The sequence below is a fragment of the Grammomys surdaster genome, unplaced genomic scaffold (genome assembly GCF_004785775.1).
Source record: "Grammomys surdaster isolate TR1022 unplaced genomic scaffold, NIH_TR_1.0 129, whole genome shotgun sequence".
In the NCBI taxonomy this organism is placed as follows: domain Eukaryota; kingdom Metazoa; phylum Chordata; class Mammalia; order Rodentia; family Muridae; genus Grammomys; species Grammomys surdaster.
In genome coordinates this window covers 16,142,470-16,161,297 of record NW_021604587.1, presented here as the reverse complement: position 1 = coordinate 16,161,297, position 18,828 = coordinate 16,142,470, and the positions used below count along the sequence as shown (strand labels likewise).

The following is an 18,828-nucleotide window of genomic DNA, read 5'->3' as shown; positions in this document are numbered from 1 at the left end:
ATAGTGAGGTCTCACCTCAAAATAAAATGTGAATAAATAATGTGTGGTGTGGTGGGTTTTTTAATATTTATTTATTTCTTTTATTTATTTATTTATTTATTTATTTAAGAGCGCATCATTGTGCTCTTCAGACACACCACAAGAGGGCATCAGATACCATTACAGATGGTTGTGAGTCACCATGTGGGTGCTGGGAATTGAACTCAGGACCTCTGGAAGAGCAGTCAGTGTTCTTAACCACTGAGCTATCTCTCCAGCCACCCCTACCCCCATACTTGGTGTTTTTTAATTGTCATCTTGACACAATCTAGAATCACTGGGAAAGGAGCTCCACAGATGGATGTCTACAGCCTGTTGGCCTGTGAGAGTTAGCTTGATGATGCTAACTCAGGAGGGAAGGTCTGTTCGCTGTGGATGGCTCCATTCACTAGCAATGAATCATGGGAGGTAGAAGAGTAGGGAACCATGGCAAGCTCCACCCCACTCCCTGTGCCTGAGAGCACTGAGGCTTACTGCCCTTGGAGAGAACTTGCCTTAAACTTGTTGAGCAGCAGCTTCAGGACCTGCGGAGTAGTCATGGTGCTGTTGATGCGGACATTGGTGACAGAGCCATAGGCTGGTGTGAACACTGATGTCTGTCAACAAAAGGGTCTAGCTTAGGAGAGGAGTGGGGACAAGGACTGAGTATCAAAACCCAGTGAGTAAGGAGTGCAGCAACACCAGTACTCAAAATGTGCTTGAGGAGAGCCCCTGGCACTCTGGTCAGCATCGGCCTCAGATGTAGACGAAGTGGCCCTCAGGGTTTGGCCAGCTCACACTCTGCTCCCCTGAGAAGTTCAGTCTGAGCTCCAAAGAGCAGGATTAGAGTGGGGATGAGATTAGACAAGCAAAACATTCACAAAGATGCTTCCCTTGAGAGACCAGCATTCCACCATGCACTTGTGCAGGAGGTAGTCTCTGGCCACCTTCCCACCATGCACTTGTACAGGAGGTGGTCTCTGGCCACCTTCCCACCATGCACTTGTACAGGAGGTAGTCTCTGGCCACCTTCCCACCATGCACTTGTGCAGGAGGTGGTCTCTGGCCACCTTCCCACCATGTTCTTTCTTCTGGTGGGATTTAAGCAGCAGAAAGAAAGGAAGACTTAGCTAGTTTGGAGTCCCCAAGGTGGCAGTGTGCTGAGCTGAGACCTGCAGCCTTGCTCAAAAGCAGTCATTGGCTAAGAGGGTCAGATGGCAGCAGAGAAAGGAATAAACCATTATGCTCCATTTTCAGTGGGTACATCTGCAGCTTGTCAGAGAACACAGAGAAGCAGGAGGGTCCAGCACTAAGCCCTTTCCTCCTGTAGCTGGGAGCCAGTGTTCACTCGACTGAACACTCTCAGATCCTCTGAGGGGTTGAAAATCTACAGGCAGTCTGCTATACACGACTGAGCCCATGGATCAGAGAAGGGGGAAAATTCAAACCTCAGGACAGAAATCAGAAAAGTCTGAGTCTTGAGCCAGTAGCATGGGGAGTCTGTGGGGGGAGCAATGCTGGACCCAGAGGAGACTGTACCTCCCTAAAGAACTCAGCCAATTAGGAACTTAAGGCTCAGTTAAATGTGATTAGGAATATAAAAAAACACTTTACCAAATGGCACACCAGTCTTCTTGTCTTTTCTCTAGGATGCCATTGACTTTGCAAAGTCATAAAATAGATCTATTTCACTACTGAGCCCCAGGACCCTTATGAAGTGAGGATCTTTGCTTCTCACTCCAGGGTGCTGGGTGCTGTGGAGGCCAGGGGTGAGACCAGGACTTAACTACACAGACGACCTGCCCAGGCAAAGGGAGGCTTCATGAGATGCGCTCACGGATGAGACGTGCTCACGGAGCTTTGAGGGCCGCTTTATACAGGCACTCACCCCCCCCCCACACCTAACGCAAACTATTCTTCACCCAAAGTTCCATATCTCCCAAGAAGCCAGTGAAGCCTCCATGACACGTACAACCCTCAAACTGAACTGAAAATGTCTAGCTTCCCAGATGCATCCCCAGGGACCACATGGCACTGAAGTGGCAGACCCCAGGAAGTGATGATGTCTAGAGGTTTTTCCTCCACGAGCCCTCTACCTTGTGGTTATAGAAGTGGCCATTGATGGAGAAGCGATGGCGTCTGATTCGCCGCTGGTCACTGGATGTCCTCACATTGCCACGGCGACGTACCCCAACATCACTGCGTGTGCGCATCAACTGTGGGGTGTCCTCCTGCACAGGCTTCAGGCCTCTGGAATCTTGGATGAAAGAGGAAAATGGGCTGTTTCCTTGAGCCTTGTTATCTTTGAGGCCAACCCTTTGGCACCTACTGTCTCCCCAGTAACACATTTATAAAAATGATTTTCTGCTGGAGGAAACACAACATGTGATTTACTGAGACTAACAGTGCACAGGTTCCAAGCACAGGCCTTGGAGCCAAGTTCAGGTCTCGGCTTTATCCCCTGGCTTCTTGTGCCTCGGTTTTCTGAAAGGGTTACGAAAGTCTTTGCCTTGTGGGATCATAGTGAGGCCGTAAGTAAGTTAACACATATAACAGGGCTGAGAAAAGTACCTGGCTCAGGCTCAGCATGACCTAAGGGCTTGCAGGATGCTGCAAACAAGCTGCCACATCCACCAACCTCGAGGCCTTACACTGAGTTGAAACTAGTCATAAAATAAGTACTGTGTGAGTCAACTCCCATGAGGTGCTCAGAGCAAAGTTACAGAGACAGGAAGTCAAGTGGTGGCTGTCGCTAGTGAGGGGACAGGGGGAACAGAGCTACTACAAAAGCTGCCACTTGTCTGGAGAGAGAGGACCAGAAGGAGCTGCACCCACTCCAGGTGGTGGCAGCAGGCCATCTGCTTGGCTTTGTTTGAATTTGCATGCATTTGCTTGTTTCGTCTGGAAGGATGCTGCAGGTTGCTTTGAAGAAGGGAAACTGAAGGAGAGGAGGTGGGGGATTTTTAAGTCTTTCCTTTTAACATTTTAAAAGGCTATTGATCCATGTGGATTTTATAGATGTATAGAAGTCACAGGTTAAAACACAGCTGTCACCCAGTGGGCCTCTAGCAGGAGGCCCTTTCTACAAACTGTTGCTGCCTATCCCAGTACAGGATGTACAGTTTGAGGATAATACCTTTCTATTGCTCACCTGTTGGGCTGTGTGTCTCCATGCTTTCAACAGGCGCATCCACTTCTGAGATCTGAACAGTGGGCATGGTGAGGGGCTTCAGTGTGGTGCTGAGGTAGACAAAAACAGGACGGACTTGTTTAGACCTTGAGTGGACATGTCCCAACTTCATGGCCCCCTTCCTACAACGGGAGCTTTTCTACATGCCACGCAGGGGAGCTCTAGTACTTATCAGGCAAACAAGAGGCAGGCAAGATAAGCTGAGCATCCCAGGAGGTTGGTCCAGATCCCATTCTAAGTGCTGGAGGGAGCAGGAGCTCAGAAGAAACATGCTTTGTCCCACCTCTACGGTAGCACAAGAACTCAATTCATCAGATCCAGAAAAAGAGAACCCAGAACCAAGTCCACGTGTGGCCTTGCACTGAGTCTCAAAGGACATGTGGGGGTCTGTGGCTCAGTTTCTAAGGACACAATTCCAAGCTGGGTTTCTTTCTGTTAGAGGAATATCTCAGAAACTGCCATCTAGGGCTCAGGAGTGAGAATGCTCTCATCAGGAGAAGGAACCACAAAAGGTCACCTGAACTGAGACATGGGTTTGCTGTAGCAACTGGGAATATTTCCTCAAAGTCCCCAAAAGCCAGGGAGGCAGCTCAGAAAAACATATCCAAGACCAACAGGGGATTCAGTCTGAAGGGAGAGTCTGGTTCACAGAAAGGACCTCGATGAGAAGGGGAGGGCTCTCTAAGGCCTACATTCTTAGGATAATGGCTTTAAGGAAAGACAAGTAAAATTGAAAAACTGAATTTCTCCTCATGGACGTCTAAGCCTCAGTCTGCGCCCTTCCAAGAAATGCAGGCACTTGGTCCAGGTGGCACCCCGTCTCCACGGTCCAAAGCAGAAACTGGTCTGAGCATCTCAAACACACTCTGTTCTGCTGGCATTTGAGACATGTTTCTGAGAGCCCTTAAAATATTTACAGGCTTCAAGGACCAGCTTGTCACTGGAGAATGGAGAAAAACCACGAGGGCAGACTGAAGGACCCCTACACAGCTCCAGCCCAGGGCATCACAGGAAAATAGGATTTTAAAAATCATCTCACTTGAAGGACAGAATGTAACAATCTAGAGGTCAAAGCTGGGCACAGACAGGGTCTGGCCCACTGGAACTGTGAAAGTGCTGAGAGCAAGCCCGAGAGCTCTGACCAGGCTTCCCCAAGCCCAGTGGGCAGAGTAACAACTTCCCTTCTTAGCCCCAAGGTTGGTTCCAGGGTTTGGCTGTTCTGTGGATATTTCTTAACTAAGGATACACTTGGCTGTGGAATGTAACAACATTCCAGGCAGCCAGCAGAGAAGGAGGGCTTGGTTCCTCTTTAAACTTGAAAGCACGTCACTGTGGTTTTGGCTGAGTGGCCAGCACACTCCACCCAGGCTCTGGCCCGAATGCCGCCCACCTCAGCAAGTTTCAAGGGGAACAAGGCTTGTTAGTCACTTGATCTCAAAACTGAAGTTCCAGAGAGAACAAGATCGGCCCCGTGCCAGCATCCAGCTGCTCATTCAGTCACGGAAGGTGGGAGAGCAGACATGCTCTTCACTGACCTTGTAATGAGGACCAGTAGAGGACCTCCTAGACTCGGCCTCCTGCCACGACCTGTTCCAGGTGTACAGGAGACCCCTGGCCGACCTCACTTGGCTGGCTGAGACAGAACATTCCTTTCCCTTCTACTAGGTTTCACCAAGGGGGAGAGAGCTTTGATCAGTGAGTTCAAATCCTAGATGTCCCTGGAGCCTATTCCAGTAGGGAGGATGTGTGAGGCACCCTGTTGGAAGCCTCAGGCTTGGATTAATGAACCACTACCAAGAACTTGAGAGTCCAGGGCTCTCCTGGAGGATGGACTCTGCTGTACATTCTGCAGTACTCCCTCTTGCTGACTCAGGACCACTTCTCTTCACTCTGTGCCTCAGGCAGGTCAGAGACCCCTTTGTCCCCATCCCAAACCAGTAGCAGGTAGAAGTTGGGGTTCCGGGAACTGGACCAGGAACCCCCAGATACCCTCAAACTCATTTCCCTTCACTCACCCTTGTGCACCCAGGTTACAGCCAGAGTGCCAGGAGGAGGAGGATGGAGGGGGACGGATGCGTTCGTGGTCATCCTGCATCTGCAGCCGAATGGGCCTTCGCAGCCCCCAGGAGATGTTCAGCAACCCCTCCACAATGAACTCGTCTTCTTCCTGCCATGAAATAATCGAGGGCGCTGAGCCCAGGGTGGATCCATAGGATGTGAGCGATCGGTGTGCAAATCCTAGCTCTGAGGCACACTCTGCTGGGAAGTTCCCAGCTCCCTGCAGCTGACCTCAAATGCCAACAGCACAAAAGTTTCTGTGAAGGGGTTGTGCTGAGGGAAGATTCTCAGCGGCATGTGGGAGATCCCCAGCAAAACCCTGTTTCTTTAAAATTGAGACACACATGTGTTTTCATCAAACCTTTTTATTGCCTTCATCTTAATGACTTTAAAGAAATTGGAATACAATACCAGATGTGATAGCTCTTATCTATAGTGTCAGGACTCAGGAAGTGGAAGCAGGGGATTGCCATCAGTTGCTGGCAAGTATGAGCTACAGAATGAGCACATAAAAAAAAAAAAAAAGGAAGGAAGGAAAGGAGAGGGGAAAAAATAGAAAAAAAATAAAGATGGGATGGAGGAGAGAGGGTCAGAGCCTCTCTTAAAAAACAGAGACTAGCCTTACTAATTAGAAGCAAGAACAAAACCCTAGAACTGGCTGTTTTCCCTTGTGTCTAGCAATCTGACCTCACTGTGGGTAACGGAGATTCAAAGCGTTCCCCAAGTCTACTTACAGAGCACGGTCCTGGAGCAGAAGTATTACCTTAAAAGGTGTCAAGTGTCTGCCGGCTTCAAGCTGCCGTCCTGATCTGATTGTTTTTTAAAGAAGAACTAACTCCCCCAGTGTCTTTTATAATCTAACATATCACTACACCTCCCAAGAGGTGAATAAATCCTTCAGGAATTCCAAAGTTATACTCAAAGGTTGCAGACTAGCAAGAAGTTCAACACAAAACCTTCCCAGATGCAGCCCTTCCAACCCTATTTAGACTGTGAGGTCTCGGAGAGCTGACAACAGGATTGTTGCAGTTTGATTACAAGATGTTCTCACAGGCTACATGATAATTCCCTGCTAGTGGAAACCTTAGGAAGGAGGGCCTAGTTGGAAGAAGTGGTCACTGAGAATTATACCTGGTCTCTAGTATCTTCCTGTGTGTCTCTACTTCCTAACTACCATGAGGTAAAGAATGCTGCTGCCACATGCTCTCGCCACCAGTGTGTTCTGCCTGGGCATACAAAGCCCATGTCCACAGGTTAAACCCTCTGAAACTGAAACTGGGAGCTCAAATAAGTCCTCTCTCCTTTTATGTTGTCTGTCAGGCTGTACATTCACAGCTGCACAAAGTAATCCGAAGACAGAAGCAGGACAGCTATGCAAGGCAATGGCTCCTGCTCACAGCCAGTAAAGGGTCAGGCTTCTCTTCTCCCTTCTGAACCCAAGCTTTCATGGGTGTCAAAGCGGGACCAGGAAGAGCTTCAGGACACCTGTTTAATGACCAACAACTGGCCTGGGCCAAAGGGTCCTCCTTGTGAAGAAGGCAATACAAAACAAGATGGGAGAGGAACACAACAACATTAGGGAATTTTGATGGTCTTTAAAAAAAATTATTATTTTATGAATATGAGTAAACTGTCGTTTAGACACACCAGAAGAAGGCATCAGATCTCATTACAGATGGTTATGAGCAACCATGTGGTTGCTGGGAATTGAACCCAGGACCTCTGGAAGAGCAGTCAGTGCTCTTAACCAACGAGCCATTTCTTCAGCCGCCATTTTGGCAGTCTTAAGGAGAAAGGCTTTATGTAGGCATGGCTGTTTATATGGTTTCCAGATGGCCAGGGCTGGTGTTGCTCCTTAATATGATCCAATTGCAGGATGGGATTTAATCCACAATAGGACTAGAGTAGAGTGCTTTAAGAGACAGAGGAAGGCCACTGCATCTTATATTCCATTCCCTAAAGGCCTGCCTCTCTTTCTATGAACTTAAATTCACCACCTGCTCTCCCTTTCTATGAACTAAATCACCAGGGACTGATCACCTGGAAGTGTGTTCTAGCCAACCAAGAACTCTTGAGTACACGTCATTCTAACAAGCTTACAGAACATTTAAGAATATGTCATTCTAACAAACTCTTCATAGTTTACAGAAACAGATATAGGATGAGTTAACTTGGCTTTGAGATAGAGCCTGGGCAATGCCTGCTACAGCGATGTCTCTAGAACAGAACACCAGTCTTTCTGGATCAAAACTGGAACTGAGGAGTCTTCCAAAGAATCCAAGGGACATCATCCATCCTCGTCCTAAATACTAGGGTCATCTCCCATTGCAGGAGGGATGATAAAGTGTCTGAGCCCTTCCAGGGACGCCTCCATGTCTCCTTTGGGGCTGCCTTACCTCTCGGTGTCGAAGTTGCAGATTTTGGCCTTCATAGTATAAGTTGTAGGTCTTCAGATGTAGGAGAAGTTCATTCCTTGGAAGAGAAATACATTGCCAGCTGAAGCCACCACAGAGCAATCATTCCCTCTCTTGCTTACCCTACAACTGGCCTTAGTGGTCCTTTGAGTATATATTCACTTGAGTGTGCACACATGTAGATACACATGCACACAAGCACGAAGAGTTCTGAACCAACCACCTCATCAACACCTTCCCCGAAGATCAAGGTCAAGGCAAACATTAGGAAGTAGCCTGGGAACATCATGGCAGCCTGTAGACAAAAGGCCCGGCAGGGGCTTTCCTGACTTTCTGTGGCCTTTTCTCAGGTTTGCTGTGAGGACAGGCTGAATGCTATTGGCTTTCACAAAGCTCTGACGCTTCTAGCCCTTTCAGGAAGATAACAGGGATGGCTGAGGCCTAAAGAAGGCATTGGAGAAACCAGGATTACCAATCACACAGGCCTATTCTCTTCAATAGAAGGAAATGGGTGACACCTAGTCACCTGGAATGCCAGAATGAAAGGTAGTCAATAAATCTGGTGATTCTTTGCTCTTCTAATATAGCCAGCCTCCACCTGAAACCCTCAATATCCTGAGCAGTGCTGGGTCCCGATCCTGCAGTGACTAGAACACACTCCTATGAAAGAGGTGCTATGTACTTTGCATCCTCCACCAATAGAATCTATCCTTACGTTTATCACAGATTCTAGCCCTGAGCTCTGGTTATCTGCCAATAGAATTCATTCTTATTGTGAAGGTCACAGGTCACAGATCTACTATGTTTAAATGTATAAGGAAAGTAAAACACCAGGTCAGTCCCTGGAGGTCTTAACCCAATACCCACAAAGATGACTCTGTCCATTGGCTGACAAACAGCTCAGGGCTAGAATCTGTGATAAACATAAGGACAGATTCTATTGGTGGATGCTGCAAAGTACATGGAGTTTCATTCTTCACCCCTCCCTTGGATTGTCCCCCGCTCCCCAGCAGGCCGTGAGATTTGGGGACAGGGGGGTCCTAGACATTTGGCTTCATTGGCAAATCCCTGTTGTGTGTAGCAAACTCTCACCAACAGAATAGTTGAATAGAGGAAGTTATGTAACCACGCAACAATGGATACATGAAGATAGCAAACACTACACTGATGTGCCTTATGTTAAGTGGAACACACCGGCCTACTTGAACAACAGTGAGTAGAGATGGGCAGGAGGAACCTTCGGGACCCTTGCCATCTACTACTCTTGATATGCATTTATCACTCCTCGAGGGACACCAGGTGACAGCTTGGGAAGCTGCCTATCTTGTGAGTCTGCCTGCTTCCCAGGGAAGAGGTGACAGAACTCAGCCCTTCTAAACCCAGCCAGACAATGGAGGTCAAACCCACTGCAACGTCCTCAGAACTCAGACAAGTTAAACCTCAGTGAAGGAGTCGTTCGACACAAGCTAGACTGAGTTGAGACTCCACAAAACTCCAACCAAACTGTGCTATTCAAAAGTCCTGCTCACTAGAAGTCTCCAGGGAAACCCTTTGGTGAAGATGGAAGAATGTTCTGGATCTCATACAACAGGCATCTCTACGTGACCAAGGGTAGTGTCTAAAACAATTTAGTCTCAGATAAGCTAAATAATTTTTAAGGTGAGGAACATGAGACTTGCAGTGGGATGAGCTGGAGGCACATCTTGGTGTGGTGTGCTTGTCTTTCCATGAACCCTAGGTTTGATCTCAGGGGGAACAGAATCACTATCTGTTCAACCTCTGTTGCCATATCAACAAAGCCTGGTCTAGAGACTTTAACACATAAGAAGCCATGGCCCAGTCCCTTCCTTCTCCGTTTTCCTCTCCCATGGAATGGAATGAATGGGGGTGGGGGTGATAGGGAGTAGGGGTGTGTGCTAGGCAAGTGCTTTGTCTCTGAGCTGCATGCCCAGTTCCCTTTTTCTTTTCAATTTTGAGATAGGGTTTTACTAAATTACCCTGACTGGCTTTGAACTCACCACAGACCAGGCTAGCTTTGATTTCTTTTCTTTTTCCTTTCTTTCTTTCTTTTTTTTTTTTTTTTTTTGGCTTTTTGAGACAAGGTTTCTCTGTGTAGTCTTGGCTGTCCTGAAACTCACTCTGTAGACCAGGCTGGCCTCGAACTCAGAAATTCGCCAGGCTAGCTTTGGATTGGCAATCCTCCTGCCTTAGCCTCCCAAGTTGCTGGGATTATAGGTGTGTGTTACCATACCCCAATGATCCTGCCTCTTTCATCCAGAGGGTACCTGCGCCTGTTTTAGTCAGAGCCATGGCAATCCACGACACACTATTGCAGCCTAGTTTTTCCCTAGGCAACACCACAGTAGGGGCCGTGAGCTCTGTTTGTATCCATCTATGGTAACTATGACAAAATACTTCAGAGCGGGGAGCCTCAGAACAACAGGATTTCATTTCTCAGCTTAGGCTGCAGCTGATTCGGTGTTTAGTGAGGGCTGGTTCTTTGCTGTCTCCTCCCTGCTTCCCCTCATGGCAGAGGGATAAGCCAAAGCCCTCATATCTTAATCCATCATCTTAGCTGCAGACTGCAGATGGAATTTGGAGGCACAGACATTCAGAGCATAGCAAGCAGCTACCAGCGAACTCCTTTTTCTAGAAGCCTTGTTTGGGTTTCCAGAGGTGCAGTGTCCTGTCACCCCTTTACTGGTCAGGTGAGGCTCACTGGACATTATCATGTCATGGCTCTCACTAGTCCACCTGTAGCTGCTTCGCTGCTCACACAAATGAAACTCCTCTCCCATTGGCTTCCATCTACTGCGAGGAGAGTCCCAGCCTGGTGTGGGCCACTGACTGATGAGCTGCTACAAGACATCTTACTTGGGCATGTACTTGTCTTGTCCGCATGGGATGAGAGCAGTCTGGTGAGTGTAGTCCATCCTTCCCTCCTCTTTTCATCAGAAGGAGAAGCCTGTAATTGAAAGGAGAAGGCAGAGTTTAGAGCATAGTTATGACTTTGATAGATCCAGCAGGAGACAGGAGGAGACAAAGCCACCCAGATATGGTTCTCCTTCCCCCAGGTCCACAGCCAGAGCTGCCCAGAGTAAGCTGATGAGACACCATACTCCCCCTGATGGCCTCAGCCGCTAGGAAAACTACCCACAGAAAAGAGCACGACTCTGCCCCAGCCAAGGAAAATACAGAAAACCAAGCTGGTCCCAAGGATGGCCAATGAGTCTCCTCTCTAAAAGGACATTTGCCACACAGAGGAAAGTCTTGTCTGTCAGAGACATCCCAACATCTATTGAAGTTGACCAAGGACAGGAAACCACCTGAAATGTCCAAGTGCAGTCACGCTCAGCAGTGCAGCATAGCTCTGTGCGGCTCATTGGAGTGCAGTGTGTGAAGGAAATTCATTACTCAGGAAAACAAGTAATGGGTTAGGAAACTAGGAGTCTCATTTTGTTTAAATCTCTGTTACAGTAATCCATACATATGACTACACAGCCAAGCATATGAAAGCATATACTCAAACCTATCAAATATGCCAGGGCTCCTCTGCTTCACCTACTGAGACGCACACCTGGGCTATGCTTAGTTATGGGTCTGCCTTCTCTGCATTGGAAGATGCTTGCCAGCCTCCCTGGCCTCTTCTTGCTCAAAACCAGTATTCCTTCCCCCATGGTGACAGTAACAAAGGTGTCTAACACTGAGCATGGTGGCATATGTTCCAGCACTTGGGAGACAGAAGCAGGAGGATCATGAGTTTGAGACCAGCCCATGCGACATGGCAAGTTCCAGACAAGCTTAGACTATAGTGAGATTATGTACACAAAAGAAAAATCACGTCTCCAGATATTACTTAGGGTAATATCTCACTGGGCCAAAGCTGCCTCTAGATTGGAGCCCTGGCCCTTGCATAGACTCGGACAAAGGTAAAAGGCTTTCTCTAGCAGTGACTTCACTAGTCTACCCCCAACCCCCCAATATGTTATTAAGTGAATTCTCAGAGCTAGAGAGATGTCCTGTAGTTAAGAGCTTTGGCTCTCTTTCAGAGGACCCAAATTGGATTCCCAGCACCCCACAGCAGCTCACACCTAGATGTAACTCCAGTCCCAGGGGGGAACCCAATCCCCTCTTCTGGCCTCCATGGTTACTCTACACACTCAGTGCACAAACACACAGGCAGGCAAAGCACATTTACACATCAAATAAAAATAAACAAACGTCAAAAAAAGGGAAAAACATTAAAAATGGAGTTATAAAATGTACAAGTGACATAAAACACAAAAATGGCAGTAAATAAGGCTCAGCCGGTGGCTAGGCCATCCTCAACACTTTACTATGCTTTATGTGTCAGGTATCTGCTCAGCCTTCCTGACGGTTACCAACCCCTGCCGTTTCTGAGGCACCCCCAGCACCAGGTTCCCTTTGTGACATACGTTAGCAAGTATATCATTAAACAGAACCCACTGTGCTTGTGGGGACAGAAGGGACCTGCCCTGATCACACCTTGAGTTTGACCCCAGAGGTGGCAGAAATATAAGACAATAAATCTATGTGGTTTTAAGTCCCTGAGTTTTGGCGGTTTGTTCTAGCAACCATGGGAAGTGAATAAAAGGTTTCCTCAGCCAGGGTGAGACTCGTAGCCCATCTATGTCCCCAATAATAAGGCCCTAAGCAGCTCTAGGTTCTAAATATTTGTGTTTTTCAAAAAAAAAAAACATAATATGACTATAAAACCAGAGTAACTATATGCTATACAAAAAGAAGAAACAAATATAGGACAGGCAGACTGGTTTGAAGCTTCTTTCCTCTCCTTTTTAAGTGACAGTTACTCGTGTATAGCAAATACCCCCCAAAGGCCTCTTTCTATGCACTTGCATGTTTTCATAATCCATAACTGTTCACCATGTGTCTAGCTGTGCAAAGCCAACTGTTTCCTGCCCTCAGTGTGCAGGTTGCCTAGGAGTTGACAGGAGCAGTAGATGGTTCTGTCATGAGAGGCTGTGATGGTTTGTATATGCTCGGCCCAGGGAGTGGCACTACTAGGTGTGGCCTTGTTGGAGTAGGTGTGTCACTGTGGGGGTGGGCTTTAAGACCCTCATCCCAGCTGTCTGAAAGCCAGTATTCTGCTAGCAGCCTCTAGATATAGAACTCTCAGCTTTGCTTACACCATACCTGCCTGGATGCCTCCATGTTCTCTGAACCTATAAGCAAGCCTCAATTAAATGTTGTCCTTATAAAAGATGCCTTGGTCATGGTGTCTGTTAATAGCAGTAAAACCCTAACTAAGACAGAGGCCAAGGCCAAGGTGGCCCTCAAGAAGGACACTGCATCTGAGTTTAGGCTGGATCCTGGGGATGAACTGGACTCAGTGACCCCCTAACAAAGGTGTCAATGTAAGACAATGGTGACAGTGTGCAGGGTAGATGTGTCTAGGCAGAAGCACACCCCTTTGTACAAGAGGGGAGTGTGAGCCTCTGAGTCAGAACAGATAGTGTCACAATGAGAATGGAGAGGGTTAGGGCAAGCTTTCAGGTAGCCCAGCCAAAAGAGTGGGCAGAGGAGGAGTCCCTTGAGAAGAGAGAGGAAACAAGAGACAAAGTCTTCTTAAAAGAACACTTTTATAACAAGGCACCCAAGCCAGAAATGATAGTGGAGCCAGGAGCTGGTGGTGAAGCCCAGGGAATGAATGCACGATGCCTGGGGCCTGACTGGAACTACATGAAGGTCATAGGGGACCTTAATTAGAGTTGTTCAATAGCCAGGCTCTGATGAAAATCAGATTAATGGTAAAGACTAAGCTTGGCCACTGACTCTTTTCTCACCTCAAACACAAGGGAAATTATATTCTTTCTTTTCTTTTCCTTTCTTTTCTTTTCTTTCTTTTCACTTTTCTTTTCTTCTCTCTCTCTCTCTCTCTCTCTCTCTCTCTCTCTCTCTCTTAATTCCTCTCTTCTATTATTGGTTCTTCTGAAAACTCTTATGCTCTCTATCCAGTACCATCTGTCCATCTTGCTGTTCATCCATCTTCCCATGCATGCATTCCCCAACCACCCATTATCCTTCCACTCATCCTTCCATCCTCCTATCATCCATCCTTCCGTCCATTATCTTCTTGCCCATCTTTCTATCTCCCTTCTATCCTTCCATCTTCCATATATCTTCCTCCATACCTCCTCCCACCCATCCATCCATCTCCCACCCATCCATCCATCTCCCCTCCATCCATCTCCTGTTCATCCATCCATCTTCCAAGCCTCATATCATTTTCACCCACAATCTCCATCCCTTATTTTCTTCAGAATTATTTAGCTAGTCTCAAATAAACCTAGTGTATTTTCTATAAAGCACCCTTTGTTCACTGCCTCCATCATAGCCTATAATTTAGTAATTTTGTTTTTCATCTGAAAGCAATCTACCCAGTTCTTCAGACAGCTCCCCTTTGATACCACATCCTCTTAAACCTACTGGGAATACAATTAGAGACCAGAAGCTTTCCACATAGTTATTAACATTTACTTGACACTAGTGCTTAAATAGACAGATCAATGAAACAATAGACATCCAGAATTAGACCCAAATATATCCGGAAACACAGAATGTGAGCAGCATTGCTAAATAGCAATGAAAAGACATATTAGCCAAAAAAAAAAAAAAAAAGTCACTAGAGGGCTGACTGCTTTCAGAAAGGGAAGATGAGGAGATGAGGAACTAATTATCTTTTATGTTGCCTACCAAAAGATCATACGTGCCTTGACATTTAAATATTAAAAAATAAAATTACAAAAGGATTTGTGGGGTGTGTGTGTGTGTGTGTTAAGTCAGATGACCAAAAATGAAAACAAAAAGATATTGTTTTCAACTCCATTTAGAGAAAAAAAAGTCAAAAGGCAAATATTTACAACACATATGACAAAGGGCTAGTGTCCTTAATATATGAAGAACTTTCTCAATAAGGAACTTCAAGTTACTAGGAAATCTTTGAAAATTTTCCATCTCTCTTGAGACCATCTTTACTTGCCAGACTAGAAATCATGTCATTTGGCAGCTCCAATTGTAGGGATTCCCCAGGGCCTCACACTCTTTCTACCTACCAGGCAATCCTACCAAGGGCACAACCAGAAATGGACTGCTACTCTATCCTCGGAAAAGCCTGTGCTGTAGACTATGCTACCCTGTTTCTCTGGCCTGCCTCCTCCTCACCTTTTCCCCTTATGTTTACACCTCTGGAAAGGAATGTAAGAAGAATATTTCCACCATGTTGCTGAACTGACATGCCAGGTTGGTGGTTGCAGGACCTACCCTCTCCTCCCCATATTTCTAGGACATCCGAGTCTCTCTTCATGGACTTTCCAGCCATTTCTACAGATCCTTAACTATCTCAATCAGCTAGATAAATGAAGCTCACACACACTGCAAGGCAAGCCCAAGAGACATCCTAACAGTGAGATAAAAATTTAGAATTAAGTTCCTCACAGAAGGAGGGTCAAAGGAAGATGATCTGTGTAGTTGGAATGTGGTTCAGTGGAAGACTTCCTCCAAGGTGACCCACAGCTTCTGCAGCTGCTGTTGTAACCTTCCTGTTTTCCCTGTTATTATCTAGAATTTGTAGGTTGCTGTTACTCCAAATGCCTTGGAGGAATCATTTACAAGCATCATGTCCCACAATGCCTTGGGACCAAACTGGCAGTTGCCATGTCTTTGTAGAAAAGACAGGAAAAATAAATCAGAGGCCACATCAGTGGGCATCTAGGCACAGGACTGAAACTCCCTCTGGCTTATCACACTGAGAGAAGATGAAAGAGAGGGAAGGAGAAAGGAGAGAAAAGGGGGAAAGGAAAAGGGAAGGGCCAGCAGGGCACAGAGGCACATGCCTTTAAGCAGAGCACTTTGGGGGTAGAGGCAGAAAGATCTGTGGGAGTTCCAGGCCAGCCAGAACGTCACAGAGAGACCCTATCTCAAAATAAAAGGTGGGAGGGAGCATATTTTACCCACTTACTAATATGGATTTGCTCTTTGGCTGTCTAAATCTTCACTTCTACTGACCTGTTAACAAGGCTTCTAAGTCTGTACATTTAAAACTAAGGTGAATTCTGAATGTCCCTAAATGCAGAACATGTCTGCTATGATGTTTGGGGATGTTACTACTGCTGGACACAGGCCACCCAGGCCCCAGTCACACCGAGTTCATGATGAGGCCATTAGCCAGGCAGATTTCTTGCTAGCCCTGAAGCTAGCTCTGGTTCTGTCCTAGCCCAGAGACTGTCTTTCCTGTTGCCCGCTGGAAAGGCCCAGGGGAGAGAAGTAGGTACAGGAGAGAAAGGCAGGATCCTGGCTGAACAGCCCACAGGGAGGCAGGTGGAGAGTCCCCTTCAATAGCTGTTGTTTTTCTTTCCTAATCTGTCTTCCTGGGTGTGTGGTAGGGCCTGGTCATCCCCACCTCAGGAACCATGACGGGATAGAGTAGGGCAGCAGCATTCAGCACCCACCCATAAGTCAGTGAGTAGGACAGTGAAGGAATTGTTTCAAAAAATCATGATCCCCAGGCCACAACGAAAACCAATGGTTAGCAGCACCCTTGGGAGCCTCCCCGGGTCAGGCCAGTGTAGATCCACATCAAGAGCCACTGAGAAATCTGACAAGGAGCTGTGTAGACCCAGGGCAACACTAAATGTATTTTATTGCAGGAAGGATTGTCTAAAGGAGAACCGAGTTGGTCTTTAGCATCCCTTTCTCTGACTCATACTTCCAAAGAGAAAAGGAGACAACAACACATCTCTAGGGGTCACGATGTGCAGGCACAGAACTGGTACAAAACCCCCTTTTTTTGCAAACTAGAAGCAGGAAGTCTGCTTGATGCAAAGGAAATGCTTACCAGAGGCCCTAGCTTCCCCTTTGGGTCTAGTCTCTATTTCTTCTCTGTACCCCCTCACCCACCCCCAGCCCAGAGTACTCACACTGTACTTCATATTATAGTGCAAAGACTAACTAGTCTGGTCACCCTAGAGCTTTGTGGAGGAGCTATGATGGAGAGAAGACAGTACCAGGCCCTATGTATGTGCTTCAGCACCCTCATAAGGGCAGGAAGAAGGGCTGGTGACAAACAGGAAGCCCCAGCCCCATTGCACCACACGAGGAAGGAGATTTGAGCTATGAGGCTGCCCTGCCAAGATCTACAGATGACAAGAGAGTCCACACAGTGGTTTACAACTTTGCATGAGTAAATTCAGGTTTTCAGTGCTTTGCCTTTATCTAAATTCCTTGATCAATGAAGGGCCCACTTTCTGGCCAGGCTGAGTCCTTTGGGACCTGCTTACTGTCTGTCTTTCCTCAGACGGCCTCCATCCTTTGCACCCATACCTGCGGTCCCTGGCAGCACCCAGTACCACAAGGAGGGCTGGAGCTGAGCATCAGTAAAAGTATCCCTCACAAAGCTTTACTCTTGTTCTTTAAACATTTTAAAATGTGTGCTATTAGGAGAGAGAGACTTGAAGCTGGGTGACAGTGGCGCATACCTTTGGCCCCAGCACTTGGGAGGCAGAGGCAGGTGGATCTCTGTGAGTTCTAGGCCAGCCTGATTTACAGAGTGAGTTCCAGGACAGCCAGGGCTACATAGAGAAATCCTGTCTGGAAGAGAAAAAATAGATAAAATAAGGAGAAAGCACTTTGAGACTTGGAGGGGGGTGGTGGTGTCACAATCAGGCCTTGAGGTGGGAGCATATCAGGAGGTACATCCTGGCCATGTACGTTCATACATGTCACACCAGCCAAAGTCTGATCTTGAGGAGGAGAGCACTGGAAGCATTGTGAATGTTAGAAGACACAGATTAAAAGTAGAACAGTGGGAGTTAGCCACCAAGTACAGCATGGGGGTGTGCAGAGGCAGGAGGTGGGAGGAGCGTGCAATTCTTACTATGAGGGGAATGCTTCGACCACACACAGGATAGAAGAAGAAGTATCAGAGAAGAAATGAAAGGCACAAGGTCAGGTGACTGCCCCAGGTCCCACACAGAGCCCAGTGTGTAGTGCCTGGCTGGCGCTGGTTTAGGCCCCGGGCAACAGAGGCTGGGAATCTTAGAATATGGGAGGGTGGAAGGGAGTGGTTCAACAAACAGGCTGTAAAAAGGGCAGACGACCCATAAGAGCCAGGCCCAGGGCAGAGCAGGGAGGGTCCTGTCCAGGTTGAGCCTGGCAGTCACAGTCACCAATCTGCAATCATAGCAACCTGTCAAGAGAATAAACTCTTTTTCTCCATCACAGACTCCACAGTCAGTCCCCACCCTACCCCTACTCTCAGATAAAAGCCTCTATTACTGACAAAGGCACAGGTCCTATCCAAAGCACCTCACTCCCACAGGCCACTGGAAAGATGCAAAACTGAGCCACAGCATGGGACTGGGCTGAGATTCTCCCAGCAGTTGGGTCTGCAAAGACCAGCTCCTTCCACACTGTCTGGGCCTCTGACTGGGGTCCTGCACATTCAGGTCTGAATTCCCCAACACAGCTACTGCAGAAGGACTCAGGAAGTAGCTCTGAGGCAACTGCCCCACACACCTGCTTCCTGCTCCATACCAGCGGGGTGGGAGGCGGGGGTGGGGGGTGGGGGGGTGTTAGCCAAGTGAGTGCCTGGGGCTGCCTGAGACACCAAAAGGGTCAGCCTGACCAGAAGAGCCGCTTGTTTATAGAGCGACATCCCTGAGGCATCTGAAGGCTTTGGGCCTTTTCAATGGATGTTTATAAAAGGAAGTTCAAAGGCCTTTATCTCTTGTGAGAAAACAACAGCCACGGTGTGTACTAAAAATGGCACAGGGGAAGCAAAACTTCTTTCCAAAAAGGTTACATGTGAATGGATCTGAAGGGTCAGGTATTGGTGTGTATGAGGGGGTGTGTCTAAAGATAGGCATGGCTGTGTGAAAGGGTGTAGAGTGTTTTGAGGTGTGGAATGAGTGTGGGGGAGCTGTGTGTGGTGTGCATGTATATGTGTATATGGAGGGGTCAAGGGTAATGCATGTCAGATCATGTCAGTGTTTTTTCTTCACACACTACATTCAACACAGAAGCCTTGTAGCAGTGGAATCCCCCCACCACCCCCACCCCCACCCCCACCCCCACCCCCACCCCCACCCCCACCCCCACCCCCACCCCCAC

The 18,828-nt window shown here is 47.5% G+C and overlaps 1 protein-coding gene across 3 annotated transcripts in view; it reads right to left on the bottom strand.

Moving 5' to 3' along the window:
• The window catches only part of Rassf2 (Ras association domain family member 2), a 36,687-nt gene that overhangs the window by 9,381 nt on the left and 8,478 nt on the right, over nucleotides 1-18,828 (bottom strand). For all 3 annotated transcript variants that reach the window (XR_003709939.1, XM_028757083.1, XM_028757091.1), the window contains exons 2-7: nucleotides 10,555-10,645; nucleotides 7,663-7,738; nucleotides 5,224-5,375; nucleotides 3,170-3,258; nucleotides 2,115-2,275; nucleotides 534-635 (exon numbers count right to left, since the gene is read on the bottom strand). Coding sequence is in view for 2 of the 3 variants with exons in the window: in XM_028757083.1 (XP_028612916.1) it covers nucleotides 534-635; nucleotides 2,115-2,275; nucleotides 3,170-3,258; nucleotides 5,224-5,375; nucleotides 7,663-7,738; nucleotides 10,555-10,613 (639 nt within the window). In the remaining variant the exon portion in view is untranslated. The remainder of the gene's footprint in view (nucleotides 1-533; nucleotides 636-2,114; nucleotides 2,276-3,169; nucleotides 3,259-5,223; nucleotides 5,376-7,662; nucleotides 7,739-10,554; nucleotides 10,646-18,828) is intronic.